Genomic DNA, 21,683 nt, shown 5'->3' on the forward strand with positions numbered 1-21,683 from the left:
AAGACTCAACTAAGCCTAGGAAATAAAATAAAATTACAGATTCAATTTTGGACTGAAATTACCATCACAAAAATGATTAGTTAACTAGACATTTTTCCTAACATGGGATTTAGCAGAAGTTAATTTGAGGGATGGCTTTCTCAACAAATAGTTTTCGAGAAAAAACGGGAGGGGGCTGGCATTGGAGTAGTACAGGTAAGTAGCTTGTGGATTGTAGGTCTCCCTTTGTTGGTCTGCACTCTTTTCATTTTTAAGCTGTTTTTCTTTTTGGCTTTAACTCCCTTAGTTTCTGGCAAGGAATTCTCTTTGATTATTTTTTTTCTTCTCTTTTCTGTAACATTTTATTTATCTATAAAAGGGAAAAAGGAAAATAATTTAGAAGAGATATAGTAAAGAGAAGGATATGGAAATATGAGAGTATTGCTGATATACGTCCGTGCATATCTTGATGAACCATCATTGGCAAACCTTGCCACATAAGAATATGTATTTTTAGATTTTTGGAAATATGTTATGAATTTTTTAATAGGTTTGTCCTTTTTGTTTGGTATCTTGTTACAGTAATACTAACATGTGTTTTTTTTTTTTCTTTGAAAAGAATAAGTTCTCTTACAACTGTGATTTAGAATTTTGGAGACTGGATTGTGTACTAAATGTTTTTATTTTTATTTATGTATTGTATATATTTTATTATATATTTATTTTTCTAGAGAAATAGGTTTCATTGTTGAATATTTACTATTTCAGGAAATTGATGAACCTGCAATGATTCCACATATAGCTGAAGCCAGCTCCCGCAAGTATCCTTATGAAGTCTTATTTAGGAGCTTGCACAAGCTGCTTATGGATACTGCTAGTTCTGAGTACACTCTAGTTCTCTGTGTACTTGATATTGTATTTAAATGCTAGTCAATACTGCATTCACCACTGTGACAGTAATTTTAAGTTTTAGTGCACCATAGAAATGCATATTGACGTTTTGTTTTTCTCATTATACAGGTATCTTTTCTGTGATGATTTCTTTGGGAAAGAATCAATATTTTATGAAATATTTGCAGGTACTGGTGTATGGTATAAACCATTTTCTCTAGTGTAGATAAAAATGGAAGTGTTATAAGTGGCTGGCTTTGTATGAGATGAATCTTATTGGATCCAAATTGTTACATTCTTTAAAAATCTTCTTGTATACACCTCTTGGGCAAGAAACTATTTCCTTGTATGAAGATCTTCTGCCAATATACTGTTCTTGAAATTTCTAGTAATTCTGCAATGACAACAGAAAACTTTTTTTGCCTCTGAAATTTGGACCCTAAAAATGATTTTCTTGCCAAAGAACAATGATTTGGAGTTATCATATTTTATCATTGTAGGAAATATTTGGTTCCATGATGTTAGTTTAACATTTGCTTTTACTTTGATGCCATCAGGTCCATTTGTGGTAATTGATGAACACTTTAATTCAATCCTTCCAAATTGTTTTGATGCAATTGGACTAATGCTTATGATTCGCATTATACACCAGCACTAGGTAATGCTTGACACACTGTTCCCTGAATTTGTTGTCATTTTTTTTTTTTTTTCTCCTCCACTAAGTCTTGTATGAAGAGTGCTCACACTACATGTACTTACACATGTATAATTGGTGCATCTCTACAGTGCTCATAATGTACCAGCTATAGAATTTTGTTTTGAAAGCTACATAATATTCACAGACACGGTCTGAAGAAGTAGATATTGGATATTGGATATTTCATATTGATATATGTATCTCAGTGTGATTCACGATAAAGTATTTCCTTTTGTTATTAAGTGTATCATCAGGATTTCTATATTGTTATTTCGGATAAAAATAGACTAGAGCAAGTTTTCATGAAGTGTCAAGATGTGCTCTATAATTGTCAAATGGTGAACAAATTAATTTGAGAAGATGACTAACACTAAGTCACCTAATTCGTGTTAGAATAATATATTGGTTATTATGTATTGCTTATTCTATTTTGTTGTCATTAGTTGTTATTTCCTTATTATGTATTTTTCCTTATTTGTGCCTCAAGGCTTCCATTGGGGCCTTTTCCCAATATAAGTCTTTTTTGCATTTTATTTCCAAAACTAGGCCAACTTCTGACGGAATTCCAAAACTAAGCTAAAGCGCCATTACTATTCGCGCTTTTACTGTTAGGAGGCCAAAAGTTGATGAATAGTGAAATCGCTATTTGAAATCGCGATTTTAATTAAGAAAACGCTGTTCCAAATCGCGCTTTTAACATAAAAAAAATTTCCGAAGAAAACGCTATTTAAAATAGCGCTTTTACTGTGCATATAATAATTTTTTTTTTTTTTTTTTTTTTTAAAAACGCCATTTGTAATGGCGTTTTTACTGTTGAATCACCAACAACCCACACACTGTATGCACACCCATAACACTCGAATAGTGAAATAATATAATTTATATATATAATAATAATTTATAATAATTAATTATATAATTTTTATAATTTTCGTAAATATAAATCATTTTTAGGTTATGAATGGTTTGATTTATAATACGTATGTAAGGATAAAAATTTTTATAATCAAAAATAATTTATAAATTATCAAAAATAATTTATAATACGTATGTATTATTTAAATCTTTACATTTTTTATTTAAAATTTTTTACAGTAAACCGATCTTCACATTTTATAATACGTATGTATTATTCAAAAATAATTTATAAAAATTTATAATTAATACGTATGTAAATAATTTAATACGTATCTTCACATTTACATTTACAGTAAACCCATCTTCACATTTACATACGTATGGTTTAAGGGTAAATTTTTTTATAAATGACTTAAATGATAAATCAGACCATTTATAACCTAAATTTTTTTACCCTTACATACGTATGGTTTAAATAATTTATAAAAATTATTGCCATACGTATGTAAAAATCGATTATAAAAATTGCAAAAATTGATTATAATTTTTTTTATATATAATAATAATTTATAATAATCAATTATATAATTTTTATAATTTTTAAATTTTTTTAAATTTTTACAATTTTTACAATTTTTTTACCCTTTATTTTATAAATAAAGGCTAAAAAAATGATTCATATTTACGAAAATTATATTTTGCAATTTTAAAAATTATAAATAATCTAAATGTGAAGATGGATTTACTGTAATAATTTTTGAATAATTTTTGCAATTTTTATAATCGATTTTTACATACGTATGACAATAATTTTTATAAATTATTTAAACCATACGTATGTAAGGGTAAAAAAATTTAGGTTATGGATGGTTTGATTTATCATTTAAGTCATTTATCAAAAAATTTACCCTTAAACCATACATATGTAAATGTGAAGATGGGTTTACTGTAAATGTAAATGTGAAGATATGTATTAAATTATTTACATACGTATTAATTATAAATTTTTATAAATTATTTTTGAATAATACATACGTATTATAAAATGTGAAGATCGGTTTACTGTGAAAAATTTTAAATAAAAAATGTAAAGATTCAAATAATACATACGTATTATAAATTATTATAAAATTTTTTATAATACATACGTATTATAAATTGTTTTTGATTATAAAAATTATAAAAATTATTTTTGATTATAAAAATTTTTATCCTTACATACGTATTATAAATCAAACCATTCATAACCTAAAAATGATTTATATTTACGAAAATTATAAAAATTATATAATTAATTATTATAAATTATTATTATATATATAAATTATATTATTTCACTATTCGAGTGTTATGGGTGTGCATACAGTGTGTGGGTTGTTGGTGATTCAACAGTAAAAACGCCATTACAAATGGCGTTTTTAAAAAAAAAAAAAAAAAAAAAATTATTATATGCACAGTAAAAGCGCTATTTTAAATAGCGTTTTCTTCGGAAATTTTTTTTATGTTAAAAGCGCGATTTGGAACAGCGTTTTCTTAATTAAAATCGCGATTTCAAATAGCGATTTCACTATTCATCAACTTTTGGCCTCCTAACAGTAAAAGCGCGAATAGTAATGGCGCTTTAGCTTAGTTTTGGAATTCTGTCAGAAATTGACCTAGTTTTAGAAATAAAATGCAAAAAAAACTTATATTGGGAAAAGCCTCCTTCCATTGTAAGCTACATATTATCAATAAAAAGGGAATGATTGTCTCATCATTCCCGAAGTTTGTTTTCTCCTAACAAACATGGTGTCAGAGTAAGAAGGCTCCTAAACCACCACCCGACACCACCACAGCTTCACCACATCATCACCCATCACTCCGGCAGCCACCCATCATCACCCATACCCTTCTATACCTAGAAAACCCTTCTTTCGGCACTTCCCAGGCTTGTTGGCCCCCTGTCCAGTTTCCTAGGGCTTGCTGACAGCCCTCCTAGCCCTGTCAACTCCTTCTCCAGCCTACTAGGGCCCTGCCGACTGCCCCCCATCCCAATCGGCTCTTCTTCTAGCCTTCTAGGCCACTGTCGACAGCCCTCTAGGCCATTCTTGAGACTCTCAGATTTTCCTTCTCTCCTACCCAGGGCCGAAACGCCCTGTTTTCATGGTCGGATTACTTCATTTGGCCCCAACTCTATTGCTGGTCTGTTTTTGGGTAGTTTGGGACATTTATTACGCTGTTTTGATTGACCTGTAAGCGTTCTTTCTCTTCTTTGGTTCCTTGGGTCAATATATGACCCTCTTGCTATTTTTTGCCCAAGTATACTGCTCCTTTCATGATTTGTGATTGATTAGAGGTACTTTGATCCCAGTTGTTTATCCCTCGCCCAGTAGTAGTGATTAGTGCAGGTTGTTGGTTTGGTAGTAGCGTTCTAAGACGACTGACATTACCAGTGAATCCACTAGTTCTCAGTCACTTAAAGGGGGAAGTCTCATTATGACTACTACATCTGAAAATCTCAATCCTAGCCTTAAAATCACCATCTCTCTGTGTAATGGTCAGAACTATCTAGCTTGGTCGCAATGTTTGACACTTTTTCTGAAGCATTGCGAGAAGATGAGATATGTAGATGGGAGAATCAAAGCACCTAGCATCACTGGTTCTGGATATGCCCAGTTGGAGATTACTAACTCTCTGATCATGGTGTGGCTCGTCCATTCGATGGTCCTGGATATCGGTGAGGGCTATTTATCTATGGATACAACATAGGATATTTGGGATGTTGTGACTACTACTTATTCCCGGACGAGGAATTTTTCACAAACATTTGAATTGCGTCGCTCCATTGAGCTCTCCGTCTAGGGAGAGATGACTGGTCTTCAGTATTTTACTTTTTTTAATAATGGCTAGAAACGCCTTGATCATCTGTAGGATTATAAACCCGCTTGCACAGTTGATTCTGTGGGTTACTGTACGTTCATTGAACATGAAAGTGTCTTTAAGTTTCTAGAGGGCCTCAACTTGGAATATGATCCCGTTCGGAGTCGTGTTCTTGGCATGAATGTTCTTCCTTCTCTTCAAGAGGCCTTTGCGTATGTGCCAAATAAGGAGAGTCGTTGGTTTGCTAAGCTGCCACCGCCTTTTATAGAGCACTCAGCGTTAGTTTCTGCTCTTCCTAGAGATGGAATTCGTTAGCCTCATAGTTCTTCTAATCCTTCTAAGAAGGATAATTTATTCTGTGATTACTGTCGCCGGCCGAGACAAACTCGGGGGACTTGGTGGAAACTTCATGGGGTTCTTTTTGGTGGCCGTGGTGACCGCTCTGTAGTCATGGGGGTCGCTCAGGACGGTGTTGAGGACATGGGTGTAATCCACGTGTACATCATACCATTGCAGTTGATACTCCTGACTCATCTTCAGTTGTTCCATCTAGTTGTGATGTCTCTGGTATGCCTTCTTCTGAGTTTGAGGATGCTTTGCGCCACCTACTAGATTGTCGTTCTTCTACTACTCAATTTGATGCACCCTCCTCTTCGTTTGCTCACTGAGGTAACTTAGCCTCTTTTACCAGTGTTTTCCTATCTCATAAAATTTTACCTTGGCTTATTGATTCCGGTGTCTCCGATCATATGTTTGGGTCTTCTGATTTTTCTTGAAATATAAGCCCTCTTCAAGTCAGGACAAAGTTACGTTTGCTGATGATACTATTTCTTCTATTCTGGGAAATGTTTAGTTCATGCCACTCCTTCTCTACCTCAATCTTCTGTCTTATATGTTTCAAATTTCTCTGTTAATATTTTATCTTTGAGTCGTCTTACTCGTGATTTGAATTGTAGTGTGACATTTTTTCTTGATCATTGTCTTTGTTAGGACCTTATCACGAGGACGATTGGTAGTGGTAGAGCAAAACATGTTCTCTAGATTAGGCAGACAAGGTGCACATCATTCCATTAAGTTTTCCGCCACCAAGGAAGACCTATGGCTGTGGCATCGGCATTTTGGCCATCCGTATTTTTTATTACTTAAGCATTTGTTTCCTTCCGCTTTTACAAACAATAATGTCTCTAAGTTTAATTGTGAGTCTTGTCAACTTGGTAAACAACACGGTGCTTCTTTTGCTCCAAGTTTTAATAAAAGTTTAGTTTCTTTTTCCTTAATTCATACTAATGTGAGGTCCATCTCATGTTGTGTCTTTGAAAGGTCATAGATGGTTTGTCACTTTTATAGATGATTTTCTCGTACTACCTGGGTGTATCTTATGAAAGACAAAAGCGAGGTTTTTTTTTTTTTTCCCGTAACTTCCACCAAATGATTTGTACTCAATTTGGTGTGATTGTCAAAATATTGCGATCTGATAATAGGGGTGAGTACATTGATTCTGGTCTAGCGAGCTATTTTTCCACCCATGGCATCATTCATTAGACATGTTACACCAACACCTCACAACAAAATGGGGTTGTGGAGCGCAAGAATCGTCATCTTCTTGATATGGTTCGTTGCATGACCTAATCTATGCAGGTGCCACAGTCTTATTGAGGCGAAGTAGTTCTCACTGCTACCTATCTCATCAATCGTCTTCCTACCCAAGTGTTGCACAAACAAACTCCCCTTCAGGTGTTCTTAGGTTCTGAGTCTGTGTTTTCCATTCCTCCTAAACCTTTGGGTGAGTTTGCTTTGTCCACATCCATTCCCCTACTCGTGGCAAGTTGGATCCTCGTTCTATTAAATGTGTCTTTCTAGGTTATTCACCTACTCAAAAGGGCTATAACTGTTATTATCCTCCGTCTCTTAAGTGGTTTGTCTCCATGGATGTCATCTTCTTTGAGTCGCAATCCTACTTCTTGTCCTCTCCGGTGTCCCAGTCTTCCCTTTAGGGGGAGTCTTGGTGTGAAGAGATTCTTGGATTTACAGTTCCTGGATCATTACCGGTGGTTGAGGATGTATAATATGAACTAGCTATCATGGGCAATACAAAATCCAATGTTCTCAAGAAAGGGAAAGTCTATGTTAGAGACAAAGACAGACAAAAAGTTACTTGGATACAAGAGATCACTTCTGATCCATCACTGCTATCTGCTTCCTTTAATGAGAGTCCAGGTAACTTTGAAGCCCTTGATATTCACGAGTATTTTGATCTTGGTATTCCTATTGCTAAACAGAAGGGTGTGAGGTCCTGTACTTAACATCTTATCTCTAACTTTGTATCCTACTCTAATTTGTCTCCTTCTTATAGAGCCTTTGTGTCAAAAATTTGTTTTGTTAGTATACCCAATCATTTTCAGGATGCTCTTGCTGCTCCGGAGTAGAAACATGCCACAATAAAAGAAATAAGAGCACTTCGTAAGAATGATACTTGGGAATTGACTGAGTTACCTAAGGGTAAATGACCTGTGGGATGTAAGTGGGTGTATATTGTGAAGCATAAAGCGGATGGTTCAATTGAGCATTACAAAGCTCGACTTGTGGCAAAGGGCTTTACCCAAACTTATGGGGTAGATTATTAAGAGACATTTGCACTAGTTGCTAAGATGAATTCAGTCAGCGTACTTCTCTCTCTTGCAGTTAATCTGGATTAGCCACTTCACCAGTTTAAGGTGAAGAATGCTTTCCTACATGGTAATCTAGAAGAAGAGGTGCATATAGACATTCCTCCTGGCTTTGAGGATCATGAGACAAAAGGTAAAGGATGCAGGCTTAGGAAGTCTTTATATGGTCTCAAACAATCTCCAAGGACTTGGTTTTAAAGATTTACTCAGGCAATGCTCAAATATGGCTTCAAACAGAGTCAGGCTGGTCACACTTTGTTTGTTAAACATTCATCTCATGGTAAGACAACGGCCTTCATTGTTTATGTGGATGATATAGTTCTTACAGGAGATGATATTGAGGAAATTTTCCGGTTGAAGCAATATTTGGCAAGCGAGTTAGAAATAAAAGACTTGGGAAATCTGAAGTATTTTTTGGGTATTGAGGTTGCCAGGTCCTAGGATGGGATTTTCATTTACCAAAGGAAATATGTTATTGATCTATTGAAAGAAACCGGAATGCTTGGGAGTAAAGCTTGGGACACACCTCTAAAGCCAAATCAAAATCTTCGTGATGATGGTGGAGGAGCTACTGTTGACTGGGGGGAGTTATCAGAGACTAGTGGGGAAGTTCATTTATTTATTCCATTCTTCTCTTCATATTGCTGTTGTGGTTAGTCAGTTTGTGTATGCTCCTTATGAGACACACTTGGTTACGGTGATGCAGATTCTTAACTACTTAAAATCTTCTCTTGAAAATGGTCTCTATTTTTCCAAACAATCATCTTCTTATGAAAGCTTATACAGATGCTAACTGGGTAGGATCAGTAACTGATAGAAGGCCCACATTTGGATATTGTACCTTTGTTAAGGGAAATTTGGTTACTTGGAGGAATAAAAAATAGAATGTAGTAGCCCGGTCAAGTGCAGGGGCAAAATTTAGAGTCATGGCACAAGGTATGCGAGCTCTTGTGGATCAAGTTGCTGCTAAGTGATCTGGGCATTGGTCAGATAGACTCCATATGACTATATTGTGACAATAAGGTTGCTATTAACATAGCTCACAATCTAGTTCAGCATGACCGCACAAAACATGTTGAGATTGATCGTCACTTCATCAAGGAGAAACTTACCAATGGCACTATAAGTACTCCTTTTGTGAAGTCGCTTGAACAACTGGCAAATGTTCTCACCAAGAGAATTGGAAGCAAACCATTCCATGATGTACATGACAAGCTGAGCATGAGAGTTATCTTCGTACCAGCTTGAGGGGGAGTGTTAGAATAAAATCTTGGCTATTATGTATTGCTTATTCTATTTAGCTGTCATTAGCTGCTATTTCCTTATTATGTATTTTTCCTTAATTGTGCCTCAAGGCTTCCGTTGTAAGCTACATATTGTCAATATAAAAAGGGAATGATAGTCTCATCATTCCCTATGTTTGTTTTCTCCCAACAAACAATTCGTGTACAATGGATGACGACTGCGCGTGGAAACCGCGAATTGGCGATTTTTTGTCAAGTACGGAACAATTCGTGGACTCGGTAATCGTAATTTGCGAATTCTTTTTGAAGTCGGTGAATTCACCAATTCAAGTCACTGACACGTATTCTGGAAGTGTGTTAGATCTTGCTGAATTAAAAGTCAAGTACAAAACTGCAATGAGTGGGCCTTGAACAGACAACCTGTTAAAAGAATTTCCATTTCCAACTAGAATCACCACCATGGCATGTAATCTACTTGGCTCTTAGACCAAGCAAAATAATTATATATATTATAAATACATGGTATTATAATAGTAAAAATAAAAGTTGTTTGACTAATTTTTAATAAATACTTTTAAATTTTATTTAATAATATTAAAATAAAACAGAATTAATGGTTAATATGTAATATCACTATATATATTTTTAAAATATATAATATATATAGATGCTCTCAAGGGCTCTCTTGATCCTACTACCTTTGAACGTTGACGATCTCATGCTCTTGCTCTCACTCTCGATCTACGAATTGGTGGCTCAGGACTAACATAGGTCTGTTTGTCTATACTGTTCGCACGGGCATGCATATGTTGTATTGCAAGTTAATTTTTGTAGGACAACTTTAGAAAACATACAATAGAGTTGCCTAGAATTGGATTTGTGGCATATTTAACATCATGAAAGATTCTAGGGCTATTTACTCACGTGGATTTCCAGAAAAGTTGCTGAGAATTTATTGGATAGTGACTATTTGTAGGGATTTTGATGCGGTATTTAAGGTCAGAGGGTAGGGAAAGGGTTTTTGGTTGATATAGGGTTAATTTGGAAGGGTTTGAGGCTAAAATTGGGCTGTTCTTGAGCTGTGAATAGCCGTGAATAGTAATTAAGAAGAATTTCCCTGGCAAGGGTTAAGCAAAGTCACACAAACTTAAATTCTGTGAAGCTCAACTTTCATTCAATAGAAAGATTACACATGTTGTAAGCTACTAGGCCTCTACTTATTTTAATAGGAGTAAAGGTGTAAAGAGTGGGAAATTAAGAAATTTTGATTTACTAGAATATTCTAATTCTAATATATAATTGCAAGCAAGTCTATTGACTGGACTTCTTTACTCACAAGTCCTAAGTAAATTTTATTTTATTTTTTATGTATTTGCGCACCGTTTTGGTAATGAGAAAATTTTGAGACTTTAGATGTGTTTTGTGATTGTGGAATATGATCATTTGGAACTGGTAATGATATTGAAAAATTTATCAAAGTGATAAATGATTGGGATATTTTGACTTTTATTTGCGAGTTTGATTTATTTTTAGTTTATCTGTGTTAGTTTGCATTGAAATATGATAAGGGAAGTGTAAGTAGTTGAATTGTATTTTTTTTTAAAAAATATTTTTATAGTGGTAAATTTATCACTAAAAGTTGGTGTAGGACTTTTTGATAAGTTCGTTCGGTGATGTAAGACGTGTGCCTAGAATGTGAGTTAGTTAGTTAGTGGCATATATCTACAGTAGAGGGGATCATTTGTAACCAAGTTTGAGGAATAACATTTGAGTGATATTGAGATATTCTCTCTCTAGAACCCTTTGGGTTCCTCTCTCTCTCTCTCTCTCGTTCTTGGACCCATCATCTGGTCCACAGGACCTACTCATAACTACCCCTCTATAAAAAGATTAAAAAATGTTATCGTTGGAGAGCTTGATATACATTGTTCGGCCTCTTTCTAACGACTTAAACTTTTGGAACAATTAGTGATCGAATATGGTATGAAAGCTCAATTTAGGAGAGTTCATAGTCCATGTCTATCAGTTTGCATTTGTTTCTTTACATGTTTAGATGTTTGCATCTCTACATGCATGACGGGATTGCATGTGAGGGAGGTTATTGGACAGCTTGATATGCATTGTTGGGCCCCTTTCCTTGCAACCTAAGTTTTTGGAACAATTGGTGATCTAACAATAACATGATCCATATTATGACCCTGGACCATATTACCATCCATGACTAGCAAATCCTAAAAATAACACTTCAGTTGATAAGATTGAAAAACATAACTTGATCAATATGACCAAGGCCCATATTCCGTGACCAACAAATCCTAAGACTATCAAAATGTCTTTGGCTTCTATAACTTAATAAAGTAAAAATTGATAGTGTTGAAGCGTACTAACTTCAAATTAACATAACTTAAACCTTAAGTAGATCATGGGTCACTCATACTAAATGCGAAATTTCATATTTGCCCTTGTATTTGTGGCATGAATTTTCACCGAGACAGTGAGACTATAGTAATGACCATCCATCTCTCTTTAGTTTCCTCCGTTTGGTTAAAGGATGAGGCCCATTCATCTCACAAATCACAGCATTTGTTTCTGCTGATGTTTTTGTTTTGGTTGTTGTTTGTTTGTTCTAACAAGATCCTTTTTTTTTTTTTTTTTTTTCTTGATAAATGCTCTAACAAGATCTGTCTCACAGACCACCTATCTCTCTAATCTCCACATTACCTCTGTTTTGGGTGTTAAGAGTTTTGATCTTCAACAGTTTTTTTCCCTGTCATGTTTTTTTGGGGAAGTAGAAAATTGCGTTAAGATCTACTGAAGTGGGTAACCTTAACCGGATGTGTCTGGTAACAGGTAAGCCTGAAGGCTGTACCTGTCCCTGATGGTGGAGATTTGAACCGTCTCTCCTTTCTATGAACACTCACTCTGCTATGTGATTGTTTGAAGTGCAAGATGCTGTGCATATGATATGACACTAACACTAGAATGCTGTCATTTATGAGGAAATATTCTCCTTGCTTTTCCAAAATCTAAATGTTAAACCCAACTACTCTTCAAAATACCCTTTAAGAAGCCTTCATATCCGCTTGCGATATTCTCAAGTTTAGATATTTCTCTACTCTATCAAATGTCTTTTCTAGTTGCAAGGGAATTTTAAAAATAAGGATTGCCAAGGTACATGGATTTCTTTTTCCCTCCCCTTTTCATTTAGTAAAACCACTTAAACTTTAACATCATTGACCATTGAATTTATGATCTTTCCCTGTGAAGATGATGAAATTAGCTTTTTGACTAAGACTGCCCAAATGATTGAACCCTAATTTAGCATTGTTTGCTCTGCTTATATAATTCTTGGCCAAAAACCCAAAATTACTTAATATTTCTCAGAATTCATAAACACAGGTTTACAACTTCTTTCTACAGCTGTTTGAAATGCAGATCAAGTGCTAAGCGAAGATTCCAATACTCCAAATTACAGTTTTCTGATTTGTGTCAAATACTTTTGCAAGCTGCGTTGGCCTGAGGCCTATTTATATGTCAATCCTATGATGGTGATTTATGTTTGTTTAGGGTTTGAAATTTGAAGAAAGTAGCTTTGCAAGATTTTATATTTCTCCTATTTGTTTCTTCCCAGATCATTATGTCTCGAAGGCGGATTCCTTGCTTGGATTCATATTTAGATAAGGTATGTATCTTTTGATCTAGTTCATCATGTTATTATGTAAGCTGTTGATGATGGAGTTTCTTGTCTGTCCATCTCTCTTGCTCTTTTGCACTCTCTTTCATTGTTGTACAACTTTTGGTTTCTACATCTGGTTTTTCAGTTATTGGAATGACTTAATTGTTAAAATTAAATTAAATAAAACAAATTGTATAGTAACTTGCCAATTTAACCAGTATCTTAGATAGCCATATATTCGTATCTATGGAGGCTAGGGTATGTATATATGATCATGGAGCTATGTCCTCCTTCACAAGCTGTTTTCATTGAGGTTGTCATGAAGCATCAGTTCTGTCGCTGGATGAGATGTGAATTTAGGTCATGGTTATGTTGAATACATTAGCTATCCACAACAGCTGAAGGAGGTTTTCGGTAAGGTGGAGATTTAGACAGCCAGGCCTTTTGTGATATTAAAAAAATGGATGAGAAGGAGATGAAGGGGATGACAATGATGCTTTCCTTCTTTGAGATTGGAAAACTCAAGGAGTTTGCTTGTTTTATTGTTCTACTTTCAAAGAAAGGAAGTGTAGTTGACATTAGAGATTGCAGGCCAATTTGCTTGATCGGTAGTGTGTATGAATCATGACCAAAGATTTAGCTTTGAGGTTGAGGAAGGTGATGGGGTTGGATCATTCCGTAATCGCAGAATGCTTTTGTGGGATGGAGGTAGATTTTGGTGGCTAATGAGTGTGTGGATTCCAAACTAAAGAGTAATGTTACATGGATTTTTTGTAAGTTATTGAAAAGGCTTACAATCATCTTAAGAAGTACAGATATGGAAATGGAACATGGTTACGCTAATATGAAAATTTAATAAAAAAAACCACGACACAACATTGAAGGTGTCGAGGTGCGCCTGTCCAATGGCCCACACATTACCTCGCTTGTCACCCATGCATCAAAGGGCAAGGCAAACATGACAATGCAGGACAGCATGCCAGCTCACACCGCGTGCGCCCACCTGCCCATGCTGCGCACGCATGCCATTCTTGTCACACATATACGCTAGCCATGTCTTGTGGCAGCAGTACCTGACACTGTGCGCATGTCTGCCCCGTGCCAGTACCAGCACCAACACCCTTGCCACTTGCACACCAATTTGTATTTTTTATGTTCCCTCTAGCCATTTTAGTAATGGATTAAAACTATATTATAAGGGGTACCCAAGTGATGAACTAGACCACCTGCACTTTATTGTACCCCAAGAGTAGATGTATTATTGCATTTGTGCATTGTAATAGTCCATAAAGAAGTATGAAGTCTTTCATTTCGATGTCGCTTGTGTGCTACATATGCTTTTGCCTGTTAGTGAGTCTTTGTGTTTGTCGGTTGAAACTACTCAGGCCACAGGTTGACTTCCTTGTATTTGCTTGCCCTTGCAAACACCACTTGTAGATTTGGCGGATTAGTTAGGGTGTCTAACTAGTGCCACACAACATTCAAGGTCGGCGTGTGACACAAGGACACACAAATATATAAATAAAACTTCTAATATGGATACGTGAAAATGATAACAACTTCATTTTTTTACTTTACAAAATAGTAAGAATTCGTTTGGCACATTCTATATATTGGAATTTGGAAATAAAGTGTGAACAACAAGTACTAATATTTATTTTAAAAAACTCTATTGACAAACAAATTAAAAGTTTTAAGCTTTAGAGTTCCTAAAATTAAAAATCATATTAAGAAAAAAAACCCTCAATGGGGAAGGGATTGACAATTGGTATAAATCCTCATTATTTTGATTTTTGTCTCCCAAATATATTTATTTTTTCAAACTCACTATGTGTTTTATCTTTCATGTGTGTTTAAGCTATGGACTAACGTGTCTCCTCTATGGACTAAAGTTGTCAATCCTGTACTGGACAATGTACCGTTTTTTCCATTGGTACGGTACACATTGGTATTGGTGTGTTTTCGGGTACTGCTTCTGATTTTTCTCTACAAATATTATATATGTATTAAACTACCAATAGAATTAAAAATATTGCCTACTATAAAAAATTAACTCAAACAAGGACTTCTGGTAAGTGCACCAAATGTTAGATTAAAAGAAGAAAATGATTCTCAATTTTTACTCTCTCTAGCCAACTACTCAAAATATGTAAATTATAAGTCAAAAGGCAGCCAAAAAATTAGTACCTAAACTTTCAGCAATCAGCAATACAAGCACCTAGCAGTAGTAAAAGGCAACCACTCTCAACAGTAAAAGCCAGCCATAGCCTGTGGCATGGTTCAACTTTCTTCAGTAGACACTGTTGTATGCATTCACTCACAGTTGAGAAAGAGTAAAAAGGTGAAGTAGAGCTAGGGTAATCGAGTTCTGTATTATTTGTATTTTGATGTTGGATAGAAATTAGATGAGGCAAAAAAGCTTAAAGAGAACCATTGATATCATCATAGAGAGAACCTCATCCATTCACAATTGAAATCCTTCTGATTTATGACCCATGTTAGGTAGCGAATGTGCAACTTGGTTCCTTTTCCGTTTAACATGAAGACTGCTGAAGCAATGAAGGCTTGCAAGTTCTGTATTTTTTTGCAGAAGTCTTTCACGCAAATCTGAGTACTGTTATTTTTGAACAGGTTCATCTTTGTCTACCTGGATTCGGTGTGATTTAAGTTTGCAATCGGTGTTTTCCTGTATACCTGAAACTTCTTGGAATACACCTATTCGATACAGTGTTGTGTTGGTTTTGTCCCATTTTTCTTTTAAAATGGTACGTTTCGGAGGTACTGGCTGGTACGGAACGAAATCTACAACGCTGCTATGGACTCACGCTTCTCCTCTATGGACCCATGCATCTCCTCTGTGTTTGAAGTGTGTCCAATTCTAAAATAATTTGACTCATTTGGATGTGGTTTGACATGTGTCGGATGGTGTTTGATGAATGTGTCAGTGTTTAAAACAAACACGACCAAAGATGACACCTTAGAAATGTTGTCCTTGTTAGATGATCACGTTTGTTAGGACTTCCTGATTTATTTGTTGAAAAAAAAGAGAGTTTTTGGAAAAGGTGGGGAAAGTGGGTCCTTTTTTATATTTCTGTTGTGAAATTTTCAATTAATGGGGTAGATGGTGTTTGATAACCCAACTTAGCACCTAAACCTGAATATATTAAGTGAAAATCAAGTCTGTTTGATAATCACGATTCGTTAATTTTAAGTGACTTGAAAAATAAAGGGTAAAAGTTAAGAAAATTTTAAATAGCATGATTCTTACTTAATGTTGATTGATTTTGTAACTGTTTATGCATAAGTATTAGTGTGTATCGTTATGACCTCACCACCACTGTCATCACCACTCTTACACCCCCTACTATCACCACTACCCCCACCACCACAATCCTCTACTGCCATCATTACGACACCACTCATGGCTATTGCCATTGCCACCACCACTATCATCACCTCTCCACCACAACTACTACAACCCTCCACATCCACCACCGACACTGCTACTATAGTCACAAACATCATTCCACCACCACAATCACCACTATGAATACAACACCACCAACCACCATCTTCCCTCTACCTCCAATACACCGCCCCTCCACCATCATTGGAACCATTCTCTCCACCTCCACCACCATTGCCATTAGCGCCACAGCAACCACCGCTACCATTGTTGACACCACCACCACACCACCACAATGTAAAAATTAAAAAGAAAATTTGAAAATAATATATTTCAAATTTCATGTTTTACATGTTATACAGCTTGTTTTAGTTCAATCACTTAAATTTATATCAAACAAGTTTTTAGTTTAAAAATTCAACATTTAGTGTTCAGTACTTAATTTTTAGTTTTTAGTTTTCAGTTTTATCAAATACCACCGTAGCTACATGCTTTTTTGAGTATAGGGATTTGAGGCAAAGTGACTCTCTTTGTTCTTTTATCATTGTTATGGAGGTGCTTATTGGAATGATGCGGAGGGTAGTCACTAATGGCCCTGTTTGCTACAACTAATTGAAGTTGCTTATATACATTTATTTTGTGAGGGTGTTTGGTGTAACTTCTTTTTATAGCGTATGAGACAAAAATAGCTTAAATAAATTGAAAAAGAGATCCCCCTCTTTTTCGTGTGTTGAAAGTAGAGCTAATGGAGCCTAGAAAACCAAGAATATTTAATAAAAGCCGGGTATGTAGGTCCTGTCACGATTATGTAGAAGCTAGAGGAGGAGTGCTTTTAGTATTTGCTTTTTAATTATTAGTTTTCAGCTTGAGAAAAGCTGCTCCAATGATCGATTGACTGCAATTGAATTCGGTCATAGAGGGAGCATGATGGTGTCTGTGACACTTATTATTTGTGGATGATACCATTATTTTATGTGGAGCATAAGTTAGTAGTTGAGAATTTTGAGACACGTTTTCCTTTGTTTTAAGTTGATGCCAGGTCTTCATATTAGCTTGCTAAAAGTGAGCTCATTCTTGTATGGGAGGTGGTAGATGTGGAGATTTTGGTGGCTAATCTTGGATGTGAGTAGGGTTTTTGTCTTTAACTTGTTTGGGCTACGATGGGATCATCCTCTAAAGCTAAGAAAGTTTGGAATGTGGTGGACTGATGACGTTTTACCAGATCGCTATGGTCTTGTTATGACTTTAGGGGCTTACAGTAGTGGACTGTTGGATTTTGTCCCCTGCAAGTGTGGTATGGACACTTATTTTCCGGAGACCTTTGCGGGACTGTGGGATGGAGTTGGTGGAGGTGTTTTTTTGGGATGCTACAAGAGAGCCTGGTTCAGGTAGGGTTGAAGATAATTTAGTTGGGAGAGGTTCTACGAGTGGCATGTTTTTTATGGCCTCTTTTTATTGAAACCTTGTTGGGGTTGGGGATATGCTTCTTTCCCATGGAGAGGGATTCGGAAATCAAAGGCTCACTCCAAGGTTGGCATTCTTGCATGGAATAGCTGCTCCTGAAGCTTTACTTAACGACTGACGAGGAAGAGAGGAAAAGTCATGTTGTACTGGTGTTGCTTGTGCAAGAATGATGGAGAAAGTGTCAATCATCTGCTTCTGCAGTAATCACTTGTCAGAGAGATTTGGGGTATGGTGTACTATGCTTTTGGAGTTATATGGGTGAGGCCTAGTTCAGTTGGGAACAATTTGCTTCTTGAAGTAGGGGTTATCATTGTACTGATAGGAAGGTTCAAGAGGCTTCTCCATTATATGCCTAATGTGGTGTTTGTGGAGAGAGAGAAATAGATGGTCCTTCAAAGGCATAGTGTCCTATTCATTGCTTGAAAGGAATGGTGCTAGTTTCCTTGGTTTTTTGGCTTGGAGAGATGTTTCCTTTTCCTTGTGTTCTTTTGTATATATTTTTGGGGAATTGTATTTCCTTGTAGATACATGGGTCCTCTTCTCTTCAAGAGATTATATTTTATGTTCTTATAGAGCTCAACCATATCTACATGCGATCTATATTCTCATATCTCCATATGAGCTAATGGTTAACTGATTGGTGCTTTCCTTTTTTCTAGATTAGTAAAGCACACATGCAAGTGCGCGCACGCACACACAAAGGCATCAAAAAGGGGCCACAACCTTATCCACATGATCTATGCAGATAATCTTTAAACCCTAATCCATTTAATGATAGTATTCTCTAATGAATCTGTATACAGATCAATATTGCTCTATGGCCTCGTTTCAAGATGGTATTTGACATGCACCTGAGCAGCTTGCGAAATGCAAATGTGAAGACGTTATGGGAAGATGATGTACATCCTCACTATGTGATGAGGCGCTATGCTGAGTTTACTGCCTCACTTATACATCTTAATGTTGAATATGGAGATGGTCAGGTTAGGCATTTGGGTATTTAAATTTTTTCTTGTGGGATTTTTATATCAGAATGATTAGTTAAGTTTGCTGCTTTTAATATTTCCAGCTTGACCTGAACTTGGAAAGACTGAGAATGGCTATTGATGACTTGCTTGTCAAGCTTGCGAAAATGTTTCCAAAGCCAAAGTTGCAGACAGTTTTTCTAATAAACAACTATGACATGACAATTGCTATATTGAAGGTAATGTTTTGTATCTACTGTGTCTATATTAGGTTGGCATCAAATAAAGGTGGATACTAACTGCATACTTGTCCAAGGTTGAGAAGAAATGTGAATAAAATTTATCCCAAATACAATGCTGTTGCTAATGGAATACATAACTAACTAATTAAGATGATAAAAAATGTGTTACTTAATACCCGAGGGAGCTCTGATGGATTTAATATTTATCATTTGGTTCCAGGAAGCTGGTGCTGAAGGTGGGAAGATTCAACTGCACTTTGAGGAATTGCTGAAGAACAACACAGCGATTTTTGTGGTAAGTAACCACTCACCAATGGCAGCATTAAGGGCTTGCTTGCATACGAAAGAGAGATTGCTAAAGAAAAAGCAGAGAAACTGGGTTTCTCCAACAGGTTCATTACCCCAAGAATTTTAAAATACAATGTAAACAAAGCAACGCAAGATTGCTTCTAAAATCAAATTATTTTTATGCACCTGAATAGTGACTCCGCCCTTTTATTGTATCTAAGGTTCATTATCTTTTGACTTTAAGTGATTTCAGTTGCAACATTCTCCACCCTGAAACCAAAAAATGTTGTGTACTGGTAGCATAGATGGGTTTCAGATCAGCAGTGTTTAGGTGTCTAGTTTCATCAAGTTAATGGAGTGTTAGGTAACTAACGAGTGGAGCTCTATGGCCATTAACAGCAGTGTCCTTCATGTCAGATACTTTTGGCAGTTGACTGCTTGTTAGACTCATGTCAATCTGAGTTATCAGGGCCTTGAATGTGAGATGTCAATGGATGTTAATTTCTTGTCATCTGGTCCCTGAGATGTTGCTCCTTGTTGTTCCTTGCAGGAAGAATTACTGCTAGAGCATTTCAGTGATCTTATCAAGTTTGTAAAGACCAGAGCCTGTAAGTATATTGAAGAACATTATTACTATGGGCATCATTAAATGTGTTGTGTATTTTCTCAGAAGGTGGACTTATATTTTGCAAGTTATTTTTATCAGCTGAGGATCCAACTTCTGGCCCAGAGAGGGCAATAACAGTTTCAGAGGTTGAGCCGCTTGTGAAAGACTTTGCAAGTAGATGGAAAGCTGCAATAGAGCTGATGCACAATGATGTGATTACTTCTTTCAGCAACTTCTTGTGTGGAATGGAGATATTACGAGCTGCATTGACACAGCTGCTGCTTTATTATACAAGGCTCACAGATTGCATAAAGAGGATTGTTGGCGGGACTGCCCCAAACAAGGATCTTGTTTCCATATCTTCAATTATGTACGAAATCAAGAAGTACTCGAGGACCTTCTAGATCTCTCATTCATTCATTGATTTTGTGCTCTGCCCTTACAAAACAAACAACATTGAAGAAGATTATTATTGTGCTTGTAATTTGTTTGTGGGAAAGAGTAAGGGTGGGTTTTCAATACAAGTTCTTGTGGTTAGTACAAGCTGTGTGTTGGCTATGGCCTCAGTTTTTACCTTACAGATAATGAGGAAATGTTTTACTGGAGACGAGAGAGAAGAAATGTTGGTGAAAGAATTGTGTACACTTATTTAGGAAATTTTCACCTTACTTTTGACTTTTGTGGATGTACTTAAATTTGTATGTATAAGATAATAGTTTTTTGGTACCTTTTTTCTTGGTTTCCCTACTTACTGAATTTGTTTTACTTTTCTTTGTATGTGTGTGTAATTGTATATAAATAACATATAGGCAAAGGTAGCATTTGGTTTTTGGGGATGTAGCTGATAGATAAGTTTGGTCAACAGTGTTCTCTTTGAAGAGAACCAATAGGGATTTATAATGGCTAGACTTACTCTACCTCTTTAACTCATTATGGGAAATTCTATAATACACAACCCTCTTAGGTGTGTATCATATGTTCTAGTTATGATATTTGTGATATTTGATTGTGAAACATTATGATGTTAGTTATGATTTGGTTATGACTAATTGTGAAGTTGATGATGAATTATTGTGATTATATTTTAGTTATGATTGAAAATATCTTTAATTATACTTTATATAGTCTTTAGTTATGACTTTTTATTTTTATTTTTAAAATTAGGATTAAAAAGAATTTATTTTTGACATTTGTGTTGATCAACACTACAAATAATATAACTTGCCTATGGTACACCTTTTTGAGGGTGTGTATCATTTACAACAAAACCTATGGTTGGTAGGACTAATTTTTTATGCCTGGGCGAATCGTACTCAGTGTCATCAATATGGGTTTGAATTCTCACGTGTGTGAGAGTTTGTGACTTACCGTTATATGGTTGAGTGTCTCTATTATGTAGCAACCACCTAAGGGTGTGTTATAGCATGACCCTAAAATCTAACCATAACATCAGATGCTTTGGATTGCGGTGGTTGTGGATAGACGGGTCTTATCACTAGTCTTGTTTTGATAATTCAAACTGTTTATTTTATAAATCTCTCGATGTATATTATTCGTAGCAAAATTAGGCCAATTTAATAATTATAGTTTTTTCATTTTATTGCATGTCTTCAAAAAATGGACGATAAATATTTTTTGAAAATAAACCATTTAATTTTGTTAGAGACAAATAAGATAAAATGAAAAGACTATAGTTATTTGATCAATCTAATTTTTTCTCATAGATGACATACATAGCTGGTCCTACAAAATGAAAGATTCATATTATCGAAACAGGACTGATGATCAGCCTTATGAACCATTCAATTTTTCTCAAATTTAAATCTAAACTTTAAAGAAAC

General features: G+C 35.5%; 1 protein-coding gene and 1 non-coding gene across 10 annotated transcripts; one reads left to right on the forward strand and one right to left on the reverse strand.

Moving 5' to 3' along the window:
• The first annotated feature begins 745 nt into the window (after positions 1–745).
• Positions 746–20,568, forward strand: LOC114267321 (vacuolar protein sorting-associated protein 52 A). Of its 9 annotated transcripts, none has more exons than XM_082868856.1 (9): positions 746–863; positions 1,000–1,058; positions 1,428–1,528; positions 12,826–12,876; positions 18,544–18,723; positions 18,810–18,944; positions 19,168–19,242; positions 19,786–19,843; positions 19,942–20,568. In XM_082868856.1, exons 4-9 carry the CDS (start codon positions 12,832–12,834, stop codon positions 20,244–20,246), a joined length of 798 nt encoding a protein of 265 aa, XP_082724982.1. In that variant the 5' UTR covers positions 746–863; positions 1,000–1,058; positions 1,428–1,528; positions 12,826–12,831; the 3' UTR covers positions 20,247–20,568. The 9 variants fall into 9 exon arrangements, with proteins under 9 accessions (XP_082724982.1, XP_082724978.1, XP_082724975.1 ...); XM_082868851.1 differs by lacking the exons at positions 746–863; positions 1,000–1,058; positions 1,428–1,528 and adding exons at positions 4,187–4,656; positions 12,045–12,365; positions 12,615–12,742; XM_082868850.1 differs by lacking the exons at positions 746–863; positions 1,000–1,058; positions 1,428–1,528 and adding exons at positions 4,178–4,656; positions 12,615–12,742.
• On the reverse strand, positions 11,985–12,111 carry LOC114268735 (U6atac minor spliceosomal RNA). The gene has a single exon (XR_003631399.1). It is a non-coding gene; the product is annotated as a U6atac minor spliceosomal RNA (small nuclear RNA).
• Positions 20,569–21,683: the final 1,115 nt, after the last annotated feature.

The sequence above is a fragment of the Camellia sinensis genome, chromosome 5 (assembly GCF_055761805.1).
Source record: "Camellia sinensis isolate YWXY chromosome 5, ASM5576180v1, whole genome shotgun sequence".
Classification (NCBI taxonomy): domain Eukaryota; kingdom Viridiplantae; phylum Streptophyta; class Magnoliopsida; order Ericales; family Theaceae; genus Camellia; species Camellia sinensis.